This window comes from Schistocerca nitens, chromosome 4 (assembly GCF_023898315.1).
Source record: "Schistocerca nitens isolate TAMUIC-IGC-003100 chromosome 4, iqSchNite1.1, whole genome shotgun sequence".
Taxonomy (NCBI): Eukaryota; Metazoa; Arthropoda; class Insecta; order Orthoptera; family Acrididae; genus Schistocerca; species Schistocerca nitens.
The window spans coordinates 508,429,017-508,454,650 of NC_064617.1; the positions used below are offsets into that span (position 1 = coordinate 508,429,017).

General features: G+C 38.6%; 1 protein-coding gene across 4 annotated transcripts in view; it reads left to right on the forward strand.

The window, feature by feature from the left end:
• The window catches only part of LOC126251804 (DIS3-like exonuclease 2), a 225,994-nt gene that overhangs the window by 21,823 nt on the left and 178,537 nt on the right, over positions 1-25,634 (forward strand). For all 4 annotated transcript variants that reach the window (XM_049952445.1, XM_049952446.1, XM_049952447.1 and 1 more), the window contains 3 exons: positions 4,249-4,357; positions 11,565-11,618; positions 24,763-24,864. In XM_049952445.1, coding sequence (XP_049808402.1) covers positions 4,249-4,357; positions 11,565-11,618; positions 24,763-24,864 — 265 coding nt within the window. The remainder of the gene's footprint in view (positions 1-4,248; positions 4,358-11,564; positions 11,619-24,762; positions 24,865-25,634) is intronic.

Genomic DNA, 25,634 nt, shown 5'->3' on the forward strand with positions numbered 1-25,634 from the left:
CTAACTTCTTAGTGAAGGTAATCAGCCAGAAATCAAAGTCTTGACCCCACATGACACATGTTTATATGTTGTAACCCAATGTGGATTGCAGCGTGTTTAGAAGCTCGCATTCAGATCAAAGGTGATGAGGATTTGTAGGTCATATGTTTCTTGAAAGGCAAGCAGCTTTGTAGAAAAATGAAATGGTGATGTGATCAAGCTAAGATTTTTCAGACCACTGTGGTTGGAGATATTACTAAATGATTTGGATGTTAGGCTAAGGAGGTAGGTATGGTAATGGTATGGTAATGAGACTCTGTGTTTGCTTGTTAGTCTACTTTGTATTGCTTCTTTGTGTGTTTGCAATGAATGTGAAGGACGGCACAGACACTAGTTTTAAACTTTAGTAAGGGTAAAATATAGATGAGGCTTACTCGATTCTCCAGTCATTTACCAGTACAAATGACTGCCCGGCATATAACTTTGTTAAGGTTCGGGTATACACTATAATGTATGATACTACAGACCACGAACCGTCAGAGTTCCAGATGCCATTGATGTAATCAAGTTTTCATCACATTGAAAGTGACATACATACATAGGTATATGTGTGCAAATGCATGTGATGAAAACCAACAACCCTATCCCAGAGGTGTGTGCAGGCAAGCTTGCAAGTCTTTCTTGGTGTACTAGCTTAACTGAAAGAGGAAGCCGCCTGGTAGAATTTTTCACAGAACATAATTGTAGCTATTCATAGCTAACACTTGGTTCAAGAATCATGAAAGAAGGTTGTTTACCTGGAAGAAACCTGGAGATATTAGAAGGTATCAGATAGATTATATAATTGGAAGACAGAGATTTAGGAACCAGGTTTTAAATTGTAAGACATTTCCAGGGGCAGATGTGGACTCTGACCACAATCTGTTGGTTATGAACTGTAGATTAACACTGAAGAAACTGCAAAAAAGTGGGAGTTTAAGGAGATGGGACCTGAGTAAACTGACTAAACCAGAGGTTGTATAGAGTTTAAGGGGAGCATAAGGGAACAGTTGACAGGAATGGGGGAAAGAAATACATTAGAAGAAGAATGGGTAGCTTTGAGGGATCAAGTAGAGAAGGCAGCAGAGGATCAAGTAGGTAAAAAGATGAGGGCTAGTAGAAATCCTTGGGTAACAGAAAAAATATTGAATTTAATTGATGAAAGGAGAAGATATAAAAATGCAGTAAATGAAGCAGGCAAAAAGGAATACAAAGTCTCAAAAATGAGATCGACAGGAAGTACAAAATGGCTAAGCAGGGATGGCTAGAGGACAAATGTAAGGATGTAGAGACAAATATCACTAGGGGCAAGATAGATACTGCCTACAGGAAAATTAAGAGAGACCTTTGGAGAAAAGAGAACCACTTGCATGAATATCAAGAGCTCAGATGTAAACCCAGTTCTAAGCAAAGAAGGGAAAGCAGAAAGGTGGAAGGAGTATATAGAGGGTCTATACAAGGGCAATGTACTTCAGGACAATATTATGGAAATGGAAGAGGATGTAAATGAAGATGAAATGGGAGATATGATACTGTGTGAAGAGTTTCACAGAGCACTGAAAGACCTGAGTCGAAACAAGGTTCCGGGAGTAAACAACATTCCATTAGAACTACTGACAGCCTTGGGAGAGCCAGTCCTGACAAAGCTCTACCATCTGGTGAGCAAGATGTACGAGACAGGCGAAATACCCTCAGACTTCAAGAAGAATATATTAATTCCAATGCCTAAGAAAGCAGGTGTTGACAGATGTGAAAATTACCAAACTATCAGTTTAATAAGCCACGGCTGCAAAATCCTAACACAGGTACTTTACAGACGAATGGAAAAACTGGTAGAAGCCGACCTCGGGGAAGATCAGTTTGGATTCCGTAGAAATGTTGGAACATGTGAGGCAATACTGACCCTACGACTTATCTCAGAAAATAGATTAAGGAAAGGCAAAGCTACGTTTCTAGCATTTGTAGACTTAGAGAAAGCTTTTGACAATGTTGACTGGAATACTCTCTTTCAAATTCTGAAGGTGGCAGGGGTAAAATACAGGGAGCGAAAGGCTATTTACAATTTGTACAGAAACCAGATGGCAGTTATAAGAGTCGATGGACACGAAACGGAAGCAGTGGTTGGGAAGGGAGTGAGACGGTTGTAGCCTCTCCCTGATGTTATTCAATCTGTATATTGAGCAAGCAGTAAAGGAAACAAAAGAAAATTTCGGAGTAGGTATTAAAATCCATGGAGAAGTAATAAAAACTTTGGGGTTTGCCGATGAGATTGTAATTCTGTCAGAGACAGCAAAGGACTTGGAAGAGCAGTTGAATGGAATGGACTGCGTCTTGAAAGTAGGATATAAGATGAACATCAACAAAAGCAAAACGAGGATAATGGAATGTAGTCGAGTTAACTCGGGTGATGCTGAGGGAATTAGATTAGGAAATGAGACACTTAAAGTAGTAAAGGAGTTTTGCTATTTGGGGAGCAGAATAACTGATGATGGTCAAAATAGAGAGGATAGAAACGTAGACTGGCAATGGCAAGGAAAGTGTTTCTGAAGAAGAGAAATTTGTTAATATAGAGTATAGATGTAAGTGTCAGAAAGTCATTTCTGAAAGTATTTGTTTGGAGTGTAGCCATGTATGGAAGAGAAACATGGACGATAAATAGTTTGGACAAGAAGAGAATAGAAGCTTTCAGAATGTGGTGCTACAGAAGAATGCTGAAGATTAGATGGGTAGATCACATAACTAATGAGGAAGTACTGAATAGGATTGGGTAGAAGAGAAGTTTGTGGCACAACTTGACCAGAAGAAGGGATCGGTTGGTAGGACATGTTCTGAGGCATCAAGGCATCACCAGTTTAGTATTGGAGGGCAGCGTGGAGGGTATAAATCATAGAGGGAGACCAGGAGATGAATGCACCAAAGGATTCAGAAGGATGTAGGTTGCAGTAGGTATTGGGAGATGATAAAGCTTGCACAGGATAGAGTAGCATGGAGAACTGCATCAAGCCAGTCTCAGGACTGAAGACAACAACAACAACAACAACAACTACTACTACTACTACTACAGACCATGAACCATCAGAGTACCAGATGCCATTGATGTGATCAAGTTTTCATCACATTGAAAGTGACATACATACATAAGTATATGTGTGCAAATGCATGTGATGAAAACCAATAACCCTATTCCAGAGGTGTGTGCAGGCAGGTTTTGCAAGTCCTTCTTGGTGTACTAGCTTAACTGAAGACAATGCTCACTCGTGTAGTATACACTATAGGCTTGCCTATCCAAGACTGGTGGAACTCTTCTGCTTGCTGTATCTGCCTTGCTTGATGTTTTATGGCTTCTATATAAGATATTTTGGGCAGTTTGCTTACAAATAGGATTTGATTGTGTCACTTTTTACCTCCAGTTCACAATCAGTGAGGATGAAATAAGTGGGTTTTCAATGTGTATGACCTCTTACTGGACTGGTAAAAGTGGCTTGTACTGTGTGTGTCTACTTAAGTTACAAAGCTCACAGTTAATATTTGTATTTAGATGATTTTTTAAAATGAGAATCCTTCATGATTAGGTCATTACACCACAGATGACTATGCACTCCATGTTTACTCAAGGTAAGACACAAATGATTTGAATTCAGCCAATATAAAAATTCCCAGAAGGTAAAAAAAAAATTGTAAATTGTAGAGAATAATAATGCTCTCATCTACCCCTCTAAATTAATACTCTGATGTACATCAAATTCTTAATCCAGAATGAAATTTTCAAATTAGGTTGTGTTAAAGAATGAATCATTTTCTGAACACAGTATAAAATTTTACTACATTCTAGCACATTCTTACAGTCATGTTCACACTTGTTGAAACAAAGAAATTATGTGCCTGTAATGTTTCTTCTGTATATAATTATGTTCACACACACACAACTCTTATTTGTGCCCCCTCTGACTAGTTTGAATGATAGTAAAAACTATTGCCTCTCATTGCTTTGCACATATTGCCTGTAAGGATGTAATTAAATCACTCCTGTCATTTGCAAATAAACTGAAAAATTATATTTTCATGTTAAAACAACATAATGTTTGTGGCTCTATTTATTTGAAGGTTACTTATGACATGTGCTTCTGTGTTAAATTTTCAATGTATTATTGCTATTAAAGTCAGTTCCAAAAAATATTTATCCAGTTTGTTACTTTAATAATCTGTTGTTCTTAAATTTTAAAATTTTAGTGGCCATAATGGAAGCCCACGAAAAACTACCAACAAAGCACAGGGCTTTGAAAAATACCTTCCGCAAAGAGAGATAGAGGAAGGACTCCAGAATGGTACACTAATTAAGGTAAGTGTTGCCATGAAGTTGACACTGCTCCTTTTTTTTTTTTTTTTAAGGAACATGCACATTGTCAGATGGAAGTATGCAATTGTTAAACATTCAGACAATAATTTATCATGTCAAGATTGCCATTGGTGCTGAATACTCTTGTGTCACATATTACACTAACGTATCACAAAGTGATTAATGTTGATAAGTATGGAAAAGAAAGAATTACATGAAAACAGTGAAACAAAAATATATCCCATACTAACTAGTAAAGGATCTTTGCTTCTTGGGCTACTACAAGGTGTACAACTTTGCTTCCACCATTTGCCGATAGGTGGCGACAACAGTAAGTAGTGGTCGAAAGAAGCAGACCGCAGATGTCAGGCAGTTAGCTTGGACCTCGGTCAACATAATCTCAGTCAAACATTGGTCAATTTGTGCCTGCATCATAAAGTTATTCTTGATTGCAAATGTCAGTTTACGAGCCTAATTCTCGTCATTTGCGGGAGTTGGTACTGTTTTGTTTCAGTATGAAGAAAACAGCGGCTGAGTCTCATCAAATGCTCGAAGTACTTATGGTAAGGATACTATTAGTGAAAGAATGTGTCATGAGTGGTTTCAACGCTTCAAGAACAGTGATTTTAACGTCATAGACCGGCATAGCGGTGGAAGAGAGAATGTTTTCAAAGATGCAGAATTGGGGACATTGTTGAGTGAAGACACTTGTCAAACTCAAGAAGAATTGGCACGATTAGTGGGAGTGATACAGCAAGCCATTTCAAAATGTCTCAAGGCTATGGGCATGATTCAGAAAGAAGGAACTTGAGTCCCGTGTGAGCTGAAACCGAGAGATGTTGAATGACATTTATGTTGTTGTGAACAGTTGCTTCAGAGGCAAAAACGGAAGGGATTTCTGCATCGCATTATGACCGAGGATGAAAAATAGGTTCATTACGATAACCCTAAATGCAAAATATCATGGGGGTATCCCGGCCATGCTTCCACGTTGGCGGCCAAACTGAATATTCACGGCTTCAAGATCATGCTCAGCATTTGGTGGCACCAGCTCAGCGGTCGTGTACTATGGGGTGTTAAAACAAAGTCAAACAATCACAGGTGATCGTTATTGAATGAAATTAATGCGTTTGAGCAAAGAATTAAAAGACAACAGCCACAATACAGCGAGAGGCATGATAAAATGATTTTGCAGCACGATAACGCTCGACCCCACATTGCAAAAGAGGTCAAAACGTACTTGGAAACATTGAAATGGGAAGTCCTACCCCACCTACCATATTCTCCAGACATTGGTCCCTCTGACTATTAGCTGTTCAGATAAATAGAACATGCCCTGGCTGACCAACACTTCTGGTCTCATGAAGAAGTCACAAGTTGGACTAGTTCGTGGATCGCTTCAAAAGGTGAACAATTTTTTCGACGCGGGATTCATACACTGTCCGAAAGATGGGAGAAAGTAGTGGCCAGTGATGGAAAATACTTTGAGTGATACATGTGTAACCAACTGCTGCGCGGCCGATGTCCAGCAGTTGGTAAACAGCAGTAAACTTCTCATTCGATGGTGACCACGAATCATGGTACCTTACACAAGAGCCAATAGACAAAAGAGGTCACGTTCTCCCTCCACCGCAATTACCTATTAAAAATAAAGTTCCCTCTCCTTTTTCCTTAAGTGACCAATGAAACTAACTACCTTTTTAAAATTATGACGTAATGGCATGCACAGTGAACACTAACAACAAAATATGAAGGACACTGCAAGGCTAGAACGCACCATTAGACCCAGAAGAAGGCCGCTGCAATTGTGGCCAAAACGTTGGTTTTTCTCCAGCAGCAGTAGTTTTTTACATTATGATGCGGTACCAAACCCGGAAAACTTTTATGTCGACTGTAACCTGTTTGTTTCATTCAAACCTCGAATGTTGGGGAAAAAAATGGCGGGAGCAAAGTTGTACACCTTGTATTATAAGGGTATATGGAAACCATAATGTCTTCAAGTAAATTCTGCTGAAACAGAGATATTAAAATGCTATAAAAATGCAATTTTCTTCACATTCCAAATTCTCTTTTCCTGTAAGATTTATAAAATTTAGTAATATGTTGTGACTGAATATGGCATATTAGGAAAAAAAAAAAAAAAAAAAAAAAAAAAAAAAAAAAAAAAAAAAAAAACACAAAAAAACACAAAAAAAAACACAAAAAAAACCTATAAGCAATGAGAGATGAGAGATATTCATAACACTTTAATTGTCAGTATGAAAAAAGTAGATTTTTTTTTCTGCACACATTGGTAGCCCTATTACACATTGAAATTGCTGTGTCACAGTACCATAGTACACAGCTAGAAGAGCAAGATCAAACCCACATTGATATAGTGGACTATCATGCAGTAATTCATTTTCGCCAGCAGTGGAAATGTTGCAGCAATGTCAGGTCAGTCCAGGTGGCTGTTTTGTTGTGGCTCCTCTGATGGTGTGTTGCGGTAGTGTGACACAGGGATATCAGTGCATGTCAAGTCTGTAGTGATGTACCTGTAAATAAACAAATGAATAAAGAATTCCACTAACGTAACAATTTTATTTTTCTTGAAGTGATAATTAATACTATACAACTACACCCTATAGTCACAAAAGTCTGCTCTACTGTCTGTTAATAAAATAAGATAAAGAAACATCTCATGTGGTCTTTGGTATTCAGTATGGATATAAAATTAACTAAATGTTTTAATTATTTGTTACTGTTCCCATTCAGCCACCCCCCCCCCCCTCCCCTTGCCAGTCTTCCCTCCTCCATCCCCACCCTCCTGCTTTCATGTTATTCTCATCATTTACAACTGCCAGTGATACTAGTAAAATCTAAAGAATGGCTTATGACCTCCAACAAAATAATTCCATGTACATCAGACTGTGCATGAACATCAACAATGTGTATTTATTATATTTATTATTAAGTGTTTGGGGATGCTATCAAATTCAACAGCTTTAACTAGTTAGGTGATCAATGTATCTTTTATAAAATGCAGGCAGTGGAAGTATTATTATTATTTACTCACCTTTTACTCCAGTAATTTTAGCTGTTCTTTTTGCTTGAACAGTGTTATTAATTGTTTGCCAAGAGGGAACAAGTGTTTAAAATTCACTTCCACAGGTTAACTTTAAACTAAAAAATATTTGTTAAGTTGCTGTTTAAGTAGTTGTATCAGCTGAAATACTAATCACTAATTTATGCAGTTACGTTTTATTGCTCCATAGTGTAGCCATTCGAAAATGATTTTGAATTGTTGCATTTCTTGTCAGGACGGCACTGACTGCTTATACATTTTGCTGACCATTCTTCCCACCCCTTCATCCTGCGTTAGTGTCTCCCAGTAATTTGTTTTTCACATTCCACTACTGCAATGTTGTTGGATTGAGGGAAATCACTTTAACAATACTGGCTATGTTGCCTCCATAGTAACACTGGTATATCAAATAGAACACATACTTAGCCAATTATTTGTAGTGTTCCATTTTGAGTCACTTTAAACATCGTCATATTTGTCAAGTCTAGAAAAAAGTAACATATTGCTAGACTTAAAATCGGGTAAGTGTGATTCATAGTGACAAAATGCTAATTATTAAGAGTCCAAACATCCACTACAGTCTCTCATTATGGCTTAAGATACTGCTCTGAGATTTCAGATATTAAAAGCAATACTGAAACTGCAATAAATTGTGATACACTGGCATAAATACACACTCAGGGTTCCTCTTTACTGATAGTAACATCACATTTTTGGATTCTAATTTAAAATTGTATTAAATCTTTCAAGTAAGGTAGTTTCAGGTCTGTATGTTAGGAGGTCACAAGTTGTTGTTGTGGTCTTCAGTCCTGAGACTGGTTTGATGCAGTTCTCCATGCTACTCTATCCTGTGCAAGCTTCTTCATCTCCCAGTACCTACTGCAACCTACATCCTTCTGAATCTGTTTAGTGTATTCCTCTTTTGGTCTCCATCTACGATTTTTACCCTCCATGCTGCCCTCCAGTACTAAATTGGTGATCCCTTGATGCCTCAGAACATGTCCTACCAACAGATCCCTTCTGCTAGTCAAGTTGTGCCACAAACTCCTCTTCTCCCCAATTCTATTCAATACCTCCTCATTAGTTATGTGATCTACCCATCTATTCTTCAGCATTCTTCTGTAGCACCACATTTCGAAAGCTTCTATTCTCTTCTTGTCGAAACTATTTATCGTCCATGTTTCACTTCCATACATGGCTACACTCCATACAAATACTTTCAGAAACGACTTCCTGACACTTAAATCTATACTCGATGTTAACAAATTTCTCTTCTTCAGGAACGCTTTCCTTACCATTGCCAGTCTACATTTTATATCCTCTGTACTTCGACCATCATCAGTTATTTTGCTCCCCAAATAGAAAAACTCCTTTACTACTTTAAGTGTCTCACTTCCCAATCTAATTATCTCAGCATCACCAGACTTAATTCGACTACATTCCATTATCCTCGTTTTGCCTTTGTTGATTTTAATCTTATACCCTCCCCTCAAGACAATGTCCATTCCGTTCAACTGCTCTTCCAAGTCCTTTGCTGTCTCTGAGAGAATTACAATGTCATCGGCAAACCTCAAAAGCTTTTATTTCTTCTCCATGGATTTTAATACCTACTCCGAAATTTTCTTTTGTTTCCTTTACTGCTTGCTCAATATACAGATTGAATAGCATCGGGGATAGGCTACAACCCTGTCTCACTCCCTTCCCAACCACTGCTTCCCTTTCATGTCCCTCGACTCTTATAACTGCCATCTGGTTTCTGTACAAATTGTAAATAGCCTTTCGCTCCCTGTATTTTACCCCTGCCACCTTCAGAATTTGAAAGAGAGTATTCCAGTCAACATTGTCAAAAGTTTTCTCTAAGTCTACAAATGCTAGAAACGTAGGTTTGCCTTTCCTTAATCTATTTTCTGAGATAAGTCGTAGGGTCAGTATTGCCTCACATGTTCCAACATTTCCACGGAATCCAAACTGATCTTCCCCGAGGTCGGCTTCTACCAGTTTTTCCATTCGTCTGTAAAGTACCTGTGTTAGGATTTTGCAGCCGTGGCTTATTAAACTGATAGTTTGGTAATTTTCACATCTGTCAACACCTGCTTTCTTAGGCATTGGAATTATTATATTCTTCTTGAAGTCTGAGGGTATTTCGCCTGTCTCATACATCTTGCTCACCAGATGGTAGAGCTTTGTCAGGACTGGCTCTCCCAAGGCTGTCAGTAGTTCTAATGGAATGTTGTTTACTCCCGGAACCTTGTTTCGACTCAGGTCTTTCAGTGCTCTGTGAAACTCTTCACACAGTATCATATCTCCCATTTCATCTTCATTTACATCCTCTTCCATTTCCATAATATTGTCCTGAAGTACATTGCCCTTGTATAGACCCTCTATATACTCCTTCCACCTTTCTGCTTTCCCTTCTTTGCTTAGAACTGGGTTTACATCTGAGCTCTTGATATTCATGCAAGTGGTTCTCTTTTCTCCAAAGGTCTCTCTTAATTTTCCTGTAGGCAGTATCTATCTTGCCCCTAGTGATATTTGCCTCTACATCCTTACATTTGTCCTCTAGCCATCCCTGCTTAGCCATTTTGTACTTCCTGTCGATCTCATTTTTGAGACTTTGTATTCCTTTTTGCCTGCTTCACTTACTGCATTTTTATATCTTCTCCTTTCATCAATTAAATTCAGTATCTCTTCTGTTACCCAAGGATTTCTACTAGCCCTCGTCTTTTTATCTACTTGATCCTCTGCTGCCTTCACTATTTCATTCCTCAAAACTACCCATTCTTCTTCTAATGTATTTCTTTCCCCCATTCCTGTCAATTGTTCCCTTATGCTCTTCCCGAAACTGTACAACCTCTGGTTCTTTCAGTTTATCCTGGTCCCATCTCCTTCAGTTACCACCTTTTTGCAGTTTCTTCAGTTTTAATCTACAGGTCATAACCAATAGATTGTGGTCAGAGTCCACATCTGCCCCTGGAAATGTCTTACAATTTAAAACCTGGTTCCTAAATCTCTGTCTTACCATTATATAATCTATCTGGAACCTTCTAGTATCTCCAGGGTTCTTCCATGTATACAACCTTCTTTCATGATTCTTGAACCAAGTGTTAGCTATGATTAAGTTATGCTCTGTGTAAAATTCTACCAGGCGGCTTCCTCTTTCATTTCTTAGCCCTAATCCATATTCACCTACTACTTTTCCTTCTCTTCCTTTTCCTACTGTTGAATTCCAGTCACCCATGACTATTAAATTTTCGTCTCCCTTCACTATCTGAATAATTTCTTTTATCTCATCATATATTTCATCAATTTCTTCATCATCTGCAGAGCTAGTTGGCATAAAAACTTGTACTACTGTAGTAGGCGTGGGCTTCGTGTCTATCTTGGCCACAATAATGCATTCACTATGCTGTTTGTAGTAGCTTACCCGCACTCCAATTTTTTTATTCATTATTAAACCTACTCCTGCATTACCCCTATTTGATTTTGTATTTATAATCCCATGTTGACTCGACCAAAAGTCTTGTTCCTCCTGCCACCGAACTTCACCAATTCCCAGTATATCTAACTTTAACCTATCCATTTCCCTTTTTAAATTTTCTAACCTATCTGCCCGATTAAGGGGTCTGACATTCCATGCTCTGATCCGTAGAACGCCAGTTTTCTTTCTCCTGATAACAACGTCCTCTTGAGTAGTCCCCGCCCGGAGATCCGAATGGGGGACTATTTTACCTCCGGAATATTTTATCCAAGAGGACGCCATCATCATTTAATCATACAGTAAAGCTGCATGCCCTCGGGAAAAATTACGGCTGTAGTTTCCCCTTGCTTTCAGCCGTTTGTAGTACCACAACAGCAAGGCCGTTTTGGTTAGTGTTACAGGGCCAGATCAGTCGATCATCCAGACTGTTGCCCCTGCAACTACTGAAAAGGCTGCTGCCACTTTTCAGGGGCTCATAAGTTACTGTTTTCAAATATTTTATACAGTGACCAAGTCATTTTTTAATCTTACTTAAACTGTTAATTCTGCTGTATCATTGTTTTATATTATGACTGAAAAATGTGCCACTTTGAATTCTTTGACCTCAAACTACTTAACAAATTTGTCATACTGAGGAACTATTACTAAAAATAGTTTTTTTTCCCCAGGGTATTATCCGCATAAACCAGAGGAACTACAAGGAGTCATACATAAGTAACCCTGTAAGTCTTTGTCTGCTTTTAAGAATTATTAGTTGTTTTTTTTTTCCTGCCTGAATTATTTTGAAGTTTGATAAATATAAGTTTTTTTCCTTTTCTATTCGTGATCTGTTGTTGCAGATCAGTATTCAATAATTACTTAGAATATAACAGTTTGAATTCCAGAAGGATTGAATGACTGAGAATGCTATTTATACATTCACTCACCAAATATTACAGCTGTAAATAATAATACCTCAGCAGGTCGTATTTTTGGTGGCTATTCCAAGACTATTAATTGTATAGACCATGTTAATCTCTAAGAAAAACTCCAGTTTTATGGAATTCATGGCTTTACACACAGCTGGTGTGAATCATACTTAACAAACAGATGCAAAAAGTAGTGCTGAATAATTCAGTGTCAGAAAGGTAGAATAATTTTAGTGACTGGGGAAAGATCACAAAGGGAGTCTCACAGAGTTCAATTTTGGGACCACCTTTATTTCCTTGTATAAGCGAATTATCTTCCACTTAACATTCAACAAGCAAAATTGTCCCTTTTTGCAGATGGTACTAATATTACGATAAATCCCATTAGAGAGAAACCAACAGAAGAGTTGGTAAATGAAATTTTCCAATGAATTGTTATGTGGTTATCTGAAAATAGACTCCACCTAAATTTTGAAGGAAAAAAAAAAAATACTACCTTCAGTTCTGTACAACAAATACTCATACGAACAACTGATGTAGCATGAGCTGGAAGAAGCATAACACTGAGCTTCTCAAACAGTTCTTTGCAACCACTTCTGCTCTTTGTATAATTGCTTGTCTTTGAAACAAATGCGTCAGCCTCCTGATACATTTTGCATATTTCCACTCAATAATGTCTTACAGAATTATTCTCTTAGAAAGAAAGTGAGCAGGAAGAATAATATGTTGTGTTTACCCACAGAATTTATGTAGATACCTCTTTAAAGAGCTAGGCATTTTACATAAACCAGCACAGTAAATATTCACTAATGAAATTCTTCATAAATAATTCATCACTATTTGAAAAGAACAGTGATGTCCATACCTACAATACTACAGGGAAAAATGACCTTTATTACCCATTGTTAAAGCTGTCAGTGGCTGTGAAAGGAGTTCAACAGGCAGCAAAAAGAATTTTTGATCATTGCCAAATGACTGATAGGTAGTGGAGCAAGTTTTACATCTAATTTAAATCCATTTCTTCTGGACAGTTCTTTTTATTCCATTGACAAATTTCTGCTTACAAACTGGTAGCCAGTAAGAAGAAAGTGTAGCTACATGGGTAGGTGAGAAGGACTAAAAATAATGTGTTCGTTAAATCAACACTCATCACATATTCATATCCTGCAAACTGACTCATTCCACATCATTTCAATAAAGGAATAATTCAAATAATCTATAGAACATGTAACTAACAAAGAAAAATTATGATAGTTTTAGGTATATGTAAAGAGATGGTCAGTATGATAACAAGGAGACAGTACTTTCGTTCAGAAGACAATGTAGCAAGTACAGCCAGTAGACATGTTGAACAGGAGAAAAGAAAACTGTACAAAGTTTTCAGAACTGATAGTTTGTCCTTGGGGAGGAAAGAGGGATACTTTGGGAAAGTTTCAAAAGGAATAGCTGGTCACTTGAGATTGAGAGGAATCCAGCTGTTACTAAGACGGGGTGAGACAAAGGTGAAGGGGAAGAGAGTATGAGAGGTGAAAGGCAGTAATACAGTAAGCATTGAGCCAAATTTAGTGTGGAGATCATAGAATGACAGAGTGAGTAGTAAAGATGGATCAAGTGAAAGGGAGATGAGAAATGGAATGAATATTACAATTAGAACTGGGATGGAAGCTGGAAAGAGATGGAGTAAAACCAGAGAGAGAGAGAGAGAGAGAGAGAGAGAGAGAGAGAGAGAGAGAGGTGGGATTGGGGGGTGAAAAGAATGAGAAAGGTGTAGGGGTTGTTAATGGAGAGGTGGGGAGGGGGGATAATTATGATATAAACTGCCTGACAGAAAAAGTGAAGCACTCAGAAGAACATGAAGAAACAAAATGAAACTTCACTGATTGAGAGGGGATGTGATGTTAGTTTGGTGGTTACAAAAGGGAGTCAAATTTACAAAACATATTACCGAGTTGATGAACACAGTGTGACACCATTCATCAGCAAGGCATGCTTCCCAGTCACACCACTACTCTACACATAACTATATGTGTTGTGGTGGTAATGGCAGTCCATGCCTGGGATGGTAATTCCTTAGTTTGGCTGCTTTTAGAATCCAAACAGTTGTGGGAGGTGACACAGATTGTTGCAGGGAATCCATTGTGTGTTCTTAAAGGGTAGGTGCAGATGTGTATGGTGTACAATACAGTGACCCAACCTTGTCACATCTACCAGAATGTTGACGATGAGTATGCCTGCCCTCACAGTCTCGTGTAGTCCAACATTGGGTCACTGTCACCTGCAAATGCTGCACAAATTTGGATATTGCAAGATTTGACCAGCTGGCCAGATGTAGACACACAATGAGGCACCCTTAAAACCATAGTGCAGATAACTCTGTCTCAAACAGGTACATGTCCTCACCATGCCCTTCACAGTGATCAGTTGAAGTCTGATGCTCTTCACACTCCTTATATACCTTACCGTTGTGCTTGTCACAGAGAACTGCAGCTGGAAGGGGTATCTTCAGAGAGGGGGGAGGGGGGGGGGGCAGCAGCCTTTTCAACAGTTTCAGGGACAACTTTCTGGATGATCAATTGATCTCACATTGTTAGAATAATCAGCATTGTCCTGCTGTGCTAGTATTTTGAATAGCTGAAATGAAGGGGAAACTATAGCTGTGATTTTTTTTTCCCCCCCCATCAAGGGCACGTAGCTTTGCTATATAGGTTAATGATGATGGCATCCTCTTGGGTAAAGCATTATAGTGCTAAAAGAGTCCCCCATTTGGATCTCTGGGTGGGGGCCATTCAGGATGATTACATTGGGAAAAACAAGACTAGTATTCTACAGGTCAGATCGTGGAATGTTAGATCCCTTAATTGGGTAGGTAGGTTACAGAATTTGAAAAGGGAAATGGATAGGTTAAAGTTAGATACAATGGGAATTAGTGAAGTGCACTGGCAGGACAGGACAGGACTTTTCGTCAGGTCAGTGCAGAGTTATCAGCACAAAATGAGACCGGAATATTGCAGGAGTAAGCCTAATAATGAATAAGAAAATAGGAATGCCCACGAACTACTGTGAACAGCATAGTGAATGCATTATCATAACCAAGATAGACACAAAGCCCCCAGCTATCACAGTACTACAAGATCGTATGCCAACTAGCTTTGCAGAAGATGGAGACTGAAAGAATGAACGATGAGAAACAGAAAAATATTCAGTTGGTTAAAGAAGATGAAAATTTAATAGTTACAGGTGACTGGAATTCAGTAGTAGGAAAACAAAGTGTAGGAAAAATAATCAGAGAATATGGACTAAGGGAGAGGAATGAAAGAGGAAACTGCATGCTAGAATGTTGCATAGAACATAATTTAATCATCACTAGCACCTGTTTTAACAATCATGAAAGAAGATTGTGCATGTGGAAGGGACTTAGGGACACTGGAAAGTTTGAGGTTGATTGTATAATAAGATAGGTTTCGAAACCAGATTTCAAACTGTTAAGACATTTCCAGGGGGCAGATGTATGTCATGACCATAATTTTTTGGCAATGAACTGCAGGCTAAAACTGAAGAAATTGCAAGAAGACAGGTAATTATGGAGAGATTATGCAAAAAGATAATGCATAGTAGAAATCCTGGGATAACTAGGGAAATATTGAATTTAATTGAAGAAAGAAGAAAATATCAGTGTATGAAGCAGGTGAAAGAGAATACAGAGCTCTAAAAAATGAGACTGACAGAAAGTTCAAAAAGGCTAAGCAGGAATGGCTAGAGGACAAATGCAGGGCTGTAGAAGCATGCATAAATAGGAGAAAGGTAGATGCTTTCTATTGGAAGATTGAAGATAACTGTGGAAAAAACAGAAGCAATTGTATGAACATGAAGAGCTCAGATGGCAAGCCATTCCTAAACAAAAAGGGAAAGCTGAAAAGTGGAGGGAATACGAAAAGGGGCTGCACAAGGAGAAAGAACTTCAAAACGATATTGTAGTAAGAGAACGTCTAGTAGGTGAAAATGAGATAGGAAATATGATACTGTAAGAAGAATTTGACAGGGCTGTGAAAGATCTAAGTCAAAACAAGGCTCCTGAAGTATATGACAATCCCTCAGAATTATAGAGACAGAATTGTACCACATGGTGTGCAAGATATGAGACAGGCGAAATACCCTGCAACTTAAGGAATAATGTAATAATTCTATTTCCAAAGAATGCAGGTGCTGATAGGTGTGAGTAAATTTTGAAATGTTTTATTTACAACAACAAAAAATGGGAAAACTGGTAGGGGGCAGCATTGGGAAAGATCAGGTTGGACTTTGGAGGAATTTAAGAACTCGTGGAGCAATACTGACCATATGACTTATCTTAGAAGATGCATTGAAGAAAGGTAAACCTACATTTATAGCATATGTGAATAGAGTAAGTTTTTGACAAGGTTGACTTGACTACAGTGTTTGAAATTTTGCAATTAGCTGGCTTATGGAGTGAAAGGTTATTTACAACTTGTATAGAAACCAGACTGCAGTTGTAACAGTCAAAATACTTGAAAGGCAAGCCATAGTCGAGGATGGAGTAAGACAAGGTTGTAGCCTGTCCCCAATGTTATTAAATCTGTACATTGGGAATTTCTCCTTGATTTCCATCACAGCTTGCTCAAAGTGAATTGAAATTCATGAAGAAGGAATAAAAACTTTGTGGTTTGCCAATGACACAGAGAGAACTATTGACTTGGGAGAGCAGTTGAATGGAATGGATAGTGTCTTGAAAAGAGATCATAAGATTTACATTAATAAAAGAAAAACAAGAGTAATGAAATGTAGTTGAAGTAAATCAGGCAATCCTGAAGGAATTGGATTAGAAAATGAGACACTGAAAGTAGTAGATGAGTTTTGTTATTTGAGCAGCTTTTTGCTGATGGTTGAAATAGGGAAGATATAAAATGCAGACTAGCAATAGCAAGAAAAGGGTTTCTGAAATAGAGGAATTTGTAAACATCAAATTTAAATTGAAATGTTAGGAAGTCTTAAGATATTTGCTTGGAATGTAGCTTTGTATGCCAATGAAATGTGGACAATAGGCAATCCAAACAAACAGAAGATAGCTTGGGATATCGAAGGAGGAGGTACTGAATCAAGTTGGGTGAAAAAAGAAATATAGGGCACAGCTTGACTAAAAGAAGGGTTCGGTTGATAGGTCACATCCTGCACCATCAAGGAATTGTCAGTGTGTGTTAATGGAAGTTTAGTTTCTGTGGCTGAGGTGTGCAACAGGTGACAGTTGAAATGCTCAGGTAACAATGACTACTTATTAACTAAAAATATTACTCAGTACAGTTTCTAGGGACAAGTTTCCACACTACTTAAAATGCACACGATTTTGCAAAGCGCCATGAGGCTTGAATGTAAACGGTGTGTGAGTTGTGTCTATGCCTGATTTTTCCACACAATCTCTTGGAGTAGAGTTGATAGCAGCAGTGGCTACTGCTTACCTACAGTACACATCTGTAAGAGTGATGGTTGTGTCACAAGGTAGCAGTCTGGTGTGTGCAATAGCAAGGAGTGTGGGTGGTAAAAATTGTAGAGGGAGACAAAGGCCTGAATACAATAAGAAGATTAAAAAAGATGTAGGGTGTGGTAGTTATGCAGGGATTAAGAGGCTTGCACAGGATAGGCTAGCATGGAAAGCTGCATCAAACCAGTCTTTGAACTGAAGACCACAACAACAATCATTTATATATCTACCAATGATGTATGAAGCTACATTGATGTGCAACCATTTCATGTGGGCACTTCACTTTTTTTGTCAGGCAGTGTAAAAAAAACCGTGTAATGAATTCTTGTTAGTTGGTAAAGACGCATGGTTTCACATGCTGCTCTGCCTTTAATGATGCAGGATTTGGTGGAATAGGAGTAACTGGTAGTGAATGAGTGGATGGGGACTTTGAACCTTGGGGATTGGGATGAAGATCTAGATATGTCACACCGTTTGACAAGTTTGTTGCAGAGTTTAGGAGGGCCAAAGTGAGTCGCACAGGGAGGTTATCTTGGAGCGATCATATTTTCAGTTCTTGAAGTTGTACCATGGGTGGTCAAATGTAATAAAGACATTTGAGGCCTGGGTGGTAATGGGCTGCAAATAGGAATTCAGTTTTTGTTTTACTTTTAGAAAAAGTGAGGAGCTCCTTGGTGTTGAGCAGTGTCTCTTCCAAATAGCTCATGAAAAGGTTGAATAAGGTCAGGGCCATCCTGATTTCACAGATTCCTCAAACGAATTTTCCTTTTGATGTAACTATTGAGGTGCTCTTACTGTTACCATCCAAAATTATTCTTCCCACTTCCACTCTCCTGTGTTTTCCATTGACTGTCACACACTGCCATTCATAACCCATTACTTACTGAGATCATTACCATGAGATGTGGTATGCTAGTTAGGCTCCAGAGCAGAAGAGTTGAAACATCTACCCTGTCATCTAGATTTAGGTTTTTGTGGTTTATTCAAATGCTTGAAATAAATGATCAGTGTGGAACCAATAAAAAGATCATTCTCCGAGTCATAACCATCCTTGGGAAATATGAACATGTTCTTAGTCTCTAATTATCCCACTGTCAAAGGCTTATCACTGATTCTCACATTAGCATTCGTCAACTTTGGTCTTATTATTAACTTGCCTCCATTCTTGTCTCATCCGTAACATCCTCCATCTTCATGTTAAACCTAAGCTGTGCTTACACCTGTGCACCTAGCACCGTGTGCCTGTACCCACATGCAAGTTGAGGCTTGTGTGTAGGTGCATGCCTCTTCCCCAAAATGGGAGCGTTAGTGATTCTATTCACACCTAGAGAGAAGCATACATGTTACTCTATTCATCTATCTGCAGCTGCAGGTTAAATGGGCCTGTGATTGGACAGTGGGCAGAGATATTTCTATCAGTGCCAGACAAGTGTGTTGGCCATTGCCATTGCATCAATGAGGCTGAAGTGCCAACATGTCCTCCAAAGGCATTCTGTGACCACTGACCATTACATATTAGGGTTAATGTGGGGAACAAAACAACTTTTTCAATTTTTAACATTGAGAATGAACATGTACTTAATTAGTCTTGCAAAATGTGTAATCTTATTGATGACTTGCCCGCGAAAGGCAAAGGTCCCGAGTTCGACTCTTGGTCCGGCACATAGTTTTAATCTGCCAGGAAGTTTCATAAAAAAAACATCATGGAAGTGGATTTATGCTGGAAGCTGGAGATGTGCTGTTGAGGTTTTTAATTTGTATCAGTAATTGTTCTTCAGAGGAAGTAAGAATATCGCACTTATGAAACTCCGATGCACTGAGTGTAGAGGGGTAAGGGCCTTGTCATTTGCAGGATCTGCATCCTCAGTTATGAGTACTCTAAGCTTGTATTTTAGACAGGTTTGAGAATTTGTAGCAGTGTTTTTCATTGTATCTTTTCCAAGGGTAAACTTGGGACTGTTCCAACATGTGGGATCCAACTTTCTTTTCTTCTCTCTCTGTTATGTCAGACCACTGATAATGAAGGAAATTACAAAATACTTGGATACTATACCATTGGTGACAAGGTTTGCTGTGATGCTTTGAATTTGAATTCTTGCTATTGAGAATAATTATCCCTTTTTAGAGTTCTAATTAAAGACTTATACTGCAATGAAATCAATCATTATCTCAGAAATTTACCAAGTGCTTGTGAAATCCTTGGAAGTTAGGTTGGTGACAACTTAATGTTTCTTTCTCTGGAAAGTGAATTGCTTGTTTCAAGCTTAATTTCTGCAATCAGTAGTTCCAGAATGTGTGTTAATTTCTGAATATGCAAATGTGTGTGTTTGGTGGGGTGGGGGATCTTATATTATCACAGATATTTAATTAGAGTTTTTAGTTTTGTTTGTCTTCACTGTCCATAATCAAGAGAAGAGTTGTTGGAAGTTGTGTGAGGTTTTGAAATAAGGTAGAATTTCACACAATGTTTGGGGCTCTGAATAGCAATCAAATGGTTCTGTAGTACCCGTACAGCAGTGGAAGCAGGTATTTCAATTATAATCAAACGGTGGAAAGTCCAGGATGGAATGCAACAATATTATGCCACTCCAGCAGTACACAGTCATCATTCCACCATCACACTTGGTCTTTTTAGTTCTCTCCTTTTCTGCTACTTCCTCCCTCCCCCCCACCTCTCCCCAGGCCTCCATCTAACCTGCAGCACTTCACTATTTGCCACACTCACCACACTATCTCCGCCCCCCCCCCCCCCCCTCCCTGTGCTAGCCTCCTCCTCTCCTCCTTACCCCAACCCAGTCGCCACTCCCATCATGCCATGCACTGATGCTGCTGCTTGCAGGGTGGTTTAATTTGTCTGAGACTGTAGTCGTATGTGTGAGTTGTGTTTCTCTCTCTCTCTCTCTCTCTCTCTCTCTCTCTCTCTGTGTGTGTGTGTGTGTGTGTGTGTGTGTGTGTGTGTGTGTGTGTTGTTGACGAAGGCCGTAATGGTCGAAAGCTTTATTTGTGACAGTCTGCAACTCAGTATTTCTGCTATATTGTATTTCCATTATAAGTATAATTTCGGTGTTCTTTTATTTTCACTTAACATAAACTATTCATGGAGCATAGGAGCTTGTGAAGGAGCCAGGCTTCAGGGCACAGAGAGACCCAGAATCACCCCTCTTCTTCAATGTTTATTCATCGGAAATGTGAGTAGAAGCTTTTTTTTTTTTGTTGGCTTTTGATGTTGCCAGGTTTCTCGCATTTGCGAGGAACAGTAGACTGTCAGTTTCACTGTCTCTGTAAACTGTGGAATTAACCAGCAAGGAAAAAAGAAAATATATGATAATACACTTCAACTTCCATATGTTTGTTATTAGACCACTTGGCCAGAGTTCTAGCATAAAGGCATTCATAATCAGATGATCCTACATCTGAATGTTCCTCAGAGTCCTCAGGATCTTTGGCTGTATTGGCTGGAAGTTATTTTACTATCACAAGGGCGAGATAGTATCATCGTCCCAATGTTTCACCCATGCAAAAACCCAACATCTGTCGACAACTACTTTCTGATGATCCTCACCAATGTGTTCTGCAAACTGCATGAAAGGATGGTAGCTGGAAGATTATGTTGAGTCTTGAATTGGAGGGCCTTTTGTCCCCCTATCAATGTGAATCAGTGTGGCTTCTCAGTGGGATGATCCACAACCAACAATATGGTTAGGTAGGAAACAGCAATCTGACAAATTTTTTCTAGAGACCAGCACCTCTTTCACCAGTATTTTTTTACCTACATAAGGTACACGCTACCACTTAGTAACATCAGACTTTTCATGCCCTCCTCAACTGAGGCTTTTGAGGCCCCCTTCTGATTTTTATTCATCAGTTTTTGTTCGCCAATTGTTTCGGTTTAGAGTTATGTCACTTAGTGCCTCATGAGTCCAAGAGAATGGCATCATTCACAGCTCTATGCTGAGTGTTTCTCTTCCTCACAACCATCATAGACTCGTGATCTCCATCAGACCATTGGTCATGCCATGTTGCTTGGCAGTGACTTTTACATTTGGTACAGCTCCTGGTCTGTAGCATTCGCCTGAATGCAAGCTCCAAGGCGCCATCCAAAAGGTCTCTGCTTGGGCCAGTTTCCCATGGCCTATTGTTACGCAGTGTGTGTACATCATTGCACAGTCCCATCTGGTCATCTAAAGACTAGTTTGAATGCAGAAACCTAATGCTCTTCGCTACCTTGCCCACACCTCTTGGGGTGCAGATTGACCTGCTCTCCTCCATATTTACTGGACCCTTGGCTCATTCTGATTGGTTGCTGTGACTCAATGGTATGTCCATTCTTGAAATTGTTGGAACCATTCGATCGTCGTAGATGCCTTCTAGATTAATCCTATTGATAGTCCCCTTGCTGAAGTGGGGAACTCCCCTTTTTAGTTCAGATTGTACCAGCTCTTGCTCACTTAAGCAATCACCATGTAAAAGTTTCCTAAATATCTAACTTGGCACATTAATTTCTGCTTAGAAGTTCTGTCAACACTCTACCTCTTGTCCACGGATAGGTTTAGCTGATGGAATGCACTTCAAGGCCCTCTTCTGGCACCTCTGGCTAACTTCCTTAGGCTGTGCTTCCTGTATATGCTCCTTGGTTTGTACCCAGACCACAAATTACAACCGATCTATTTCAGGGACCTAAAATTTTAGTGCCATGACCATTCGGTGTTAGTTACTTTGTTTTTCAGCTACCATTGTTACTAATATTGACTGGTTTAAAACTGTGGATAAGATGAGATATGCTTTTGCATCTCCCACTCATCAAGAAAAAGATTTGTTACTGGATACATTTATTGTTTTTATGGAGGAGTTGATAGCCATTAACAGAGCCCAAGGTTTTTTTAAACAGACCTCCCTTGATTGCATTTTAATTTGTAGACACTCAGTGAGAAGTCTCAAGGCTATTGATCAATCTTATTCTTCTCATGCTGTGATATCCATTACTCTGACTTTATCTTTTACCTTAGTTGCCGTGCCTGTCCAGTTGTCTTTGTCAGCGTTCCAGGTCATGTGGATACCCGGGAAATGAACAGTTTTCGTTGATTTATGGTTATGGTCGTTTGTTTCAAGCACAAAGTTTGAATAACTGTGTATGTCTTCTTTAATGCAGACTTTGTCTTCTTCTGCAACTTATTTTGTGCTGAAAGTGGAAAAGGTCTTTCTAAAAAAATTTCAGCTTGCCAACAATGAATGTAGAGGCCTTCTTCATCAATATGAATACCTTGAACAATATTTTATGACAAAAGAGAAGGCTCTCTCTGTATTGGTGACATCATTGTGATTGTCACCAAAGTCCTTCTTCCATGGAGTATGGTGTATCTCCAAGGCAGGATCTGATGACATGGAATAAACCACTGACCATGACATGGAATAAACCACTGACCGGGAAGTGCCGCAGTGTGTGATAAAGTAACTATTGTTGTCCTAGCTTGCAGATATGCTTCATCCATTCCACACCGGGGTGGATGCAAAAATGAGAAACAAATCACTGTACAGTGTACCATTCTAAACTCATTATTAAAATAAAATTTGTGTTCGTGATCATCATTCTTTTGTTTGTCATTCGTTGTGCAACATGTCTTTTCACTAAAGTTATATGTCACTCTACAGATCCCTCCCATTAGAACGATGATGCCATCACTATTATAAACCACAAATAAACATTAAAATGAAAAGGATAGTTGCTACCCACCATATAGTGGAGGTACTAATTCGCAGAAAGACAAAACAAAAAGACTGTTCGAAAGTTAGCTTTTTGGCCAAAAAGGCCTTTTCAAAAATAGACAACATGCGGACACACACACACACACACACACACACACACACACACACACACAAGATTCTGTCTGGCTCCAGCTGCCAGATACTGTGCTCATGTATGTGTGAGTTGCATTTGCGTGCGTGTGAGTATGTTGTCTACTTTTGACAAAGGCCTTGTTGGGCAAAAGCTAACTTTCCGACAGTATTTTTGTTGTGTCTTTCTGCAATTCAGCTTCTGCGCTATATGATGCGTAGCAACTATCCTTTGCATTATGTTGTTATATTCCATCCTGGATTTTCCACAAATAAACAATGAACAATTGAAGTTCAAAACTAACTGTGACTTTTTAAATACTTAATTGTGGATTCTTCTGGTACTTATTGGAAGAACAATTGCATATTTAAGATTGAATAACAAGCACTGCTTCTATTCTACTGATTTTTATTCATTTCAAACTAGTTTTCAGCTTATTGGGCCATCTTCAGGAAACAGCTGACTAGCACTCAAAGGGACACTAGTTCTTAGGTAATCAAACATTATAAACAAATATACAAACCGTGTGCCTAGAGTGTTGTGCATCAAGCTTGTTTCTTAACATTGAAATTACGCTTTACACAACTGAAAACGTTGTTGTTGTTGTTGTGGTCTTCAGTCCTGAGACTGGTTTGATGCAGCTCTCCATGCTACTCTATCCTGCGCAAGCTTCTTCATCTCCCTGTATCTACTGCAACCTACATCCTTCTGACTCTGCTTGGTGTATTCATCTCTTGGTCTCCCTCTATGATTTTTACCCTCCACGCTGCCCTCCAATACTAAATTGGTGATCCCTTGATGCCTCAGAACATGTCCTACCAACCGATCCCTTCTTCTAGTCAAGTTGTGCCACAAACTTCTCTTCTCTCCAATCCTATTCAACACCTCCTCATTAGTTATGTGATCTACCCATCTAATCTTCTGAAAACGTTAAACACAGTAAATAAACTGCACAATGTTATAGGTTAAATGGTTATAATGCTAAATTTTGTGAGGTCTTGGCATTGATAGAGAGAGACTGAGCACAAATAATTTAATTTTCAGTGAACACCCAAAGGCATGCCGTGTATGGAGAACATAATCAGAAAAATTAGGATTAGTTTTGTATTTGGTATTTCCCTGCGTCAGGTTATTATGTTTGTGAAAATTGTGTGAAATAATTTTCCAAAATGCTTTCAACAGTATGTTGTGATATAGAAATTACAATGCTTGCCAGTGAAGGTGTTGCGTGATGCACATTAGAGTAAAACGTGACAAACCAGTAATTATACCTGTTCGACAGAGTTATCTGTATATTATTTATCAAGAAACTTGTCACAGTACTCGAAAAAAAAAACTAATTTTTATGTGTACCTTCTAAAATTTTAAAAATGCTAAACAAATGCTTCTCTTTGCTGATTTGTGTGTTCGTTTTGGATTTTGTTGAAATTGAAATATAACTTTTTATTTTGCATTTATTATTTCATCCTAATCCCAATCCTACCCACTGATGCCAAAGAAGTTTGATATAAGTAAGCTTCAGAGTGACATTTGCAGTTCCTGGCTTTCGTAAGTATATTTATTTTAGAGGTATTTTTTCACAGTTGTAGATTACTTTTCAGTGCTTGCTAAATATTTATTTCCTTCCCTAGGATGGGCAGATGGATATTTTTATATCTGGTGTTCAGAAGAGAAATAGAGCACTTGAAGGAGATGAAGTTGTTGTAAAATTAGAACAGTCTTCAGAGTGGAAGGTAATAAATGTTATTTTGAAACTTCGTTTAAATTTTATGTAGCCATTGTGAGATTACACAGAACTTGGTCTGTTCAATAACAGTGTAATTTGTAAATTTCTGATAGAATTCTGGGGTGTTTTTGATTGTGTATCATTGGACAGAAGAGATTTTGGAAATGTATATTTTGTGTTCTTTTTTTCAGCCGAGATTGAGGAGGAAGAGCTTAAAGTAGAATAACCAGGCAATATAGTAAAACTGTTCGTTCATACATGACAAGTTCAAACTCCTGTTTATGAACAGAAACCTGTTTGCACTTCTATAAAGTAATTAGTTTAGCTTCAAAAAACAGAAAGGGAATCAAACACTTTGGGTATGAAGGTGGGAATGAGGGCGAGATAGGCAACAATTGTAGGGGTATTTAATGAATTGGTGGTATTGATAATGCAGGGAATGCCATAAATATGTCTTATGAGGAATTGTCGGTGTATTACAGACAGTTTATTCATGTGGAAAAGTAGTGTTGTATTTGTTCTCCTGTGTAAATAATACAAAATATTTAAAGTTGAATGACTGGACCTGCTGTCCCACAGTTGGGGTGGAAGTGGGCCAAGGTAGTTAAACTGTTGTAACTTCATAATTTTGTCACTGAGAGCAGCTGTAGTGGCACCAAACATCATTACCAACCATTGTTACATAATTTAATCATATCAAAATTGACATACTAAGAACAAAATTTCTCTGGTAGAGTAATGTGGAAGAACACTGTTAATCAGACAACATTTCAATTA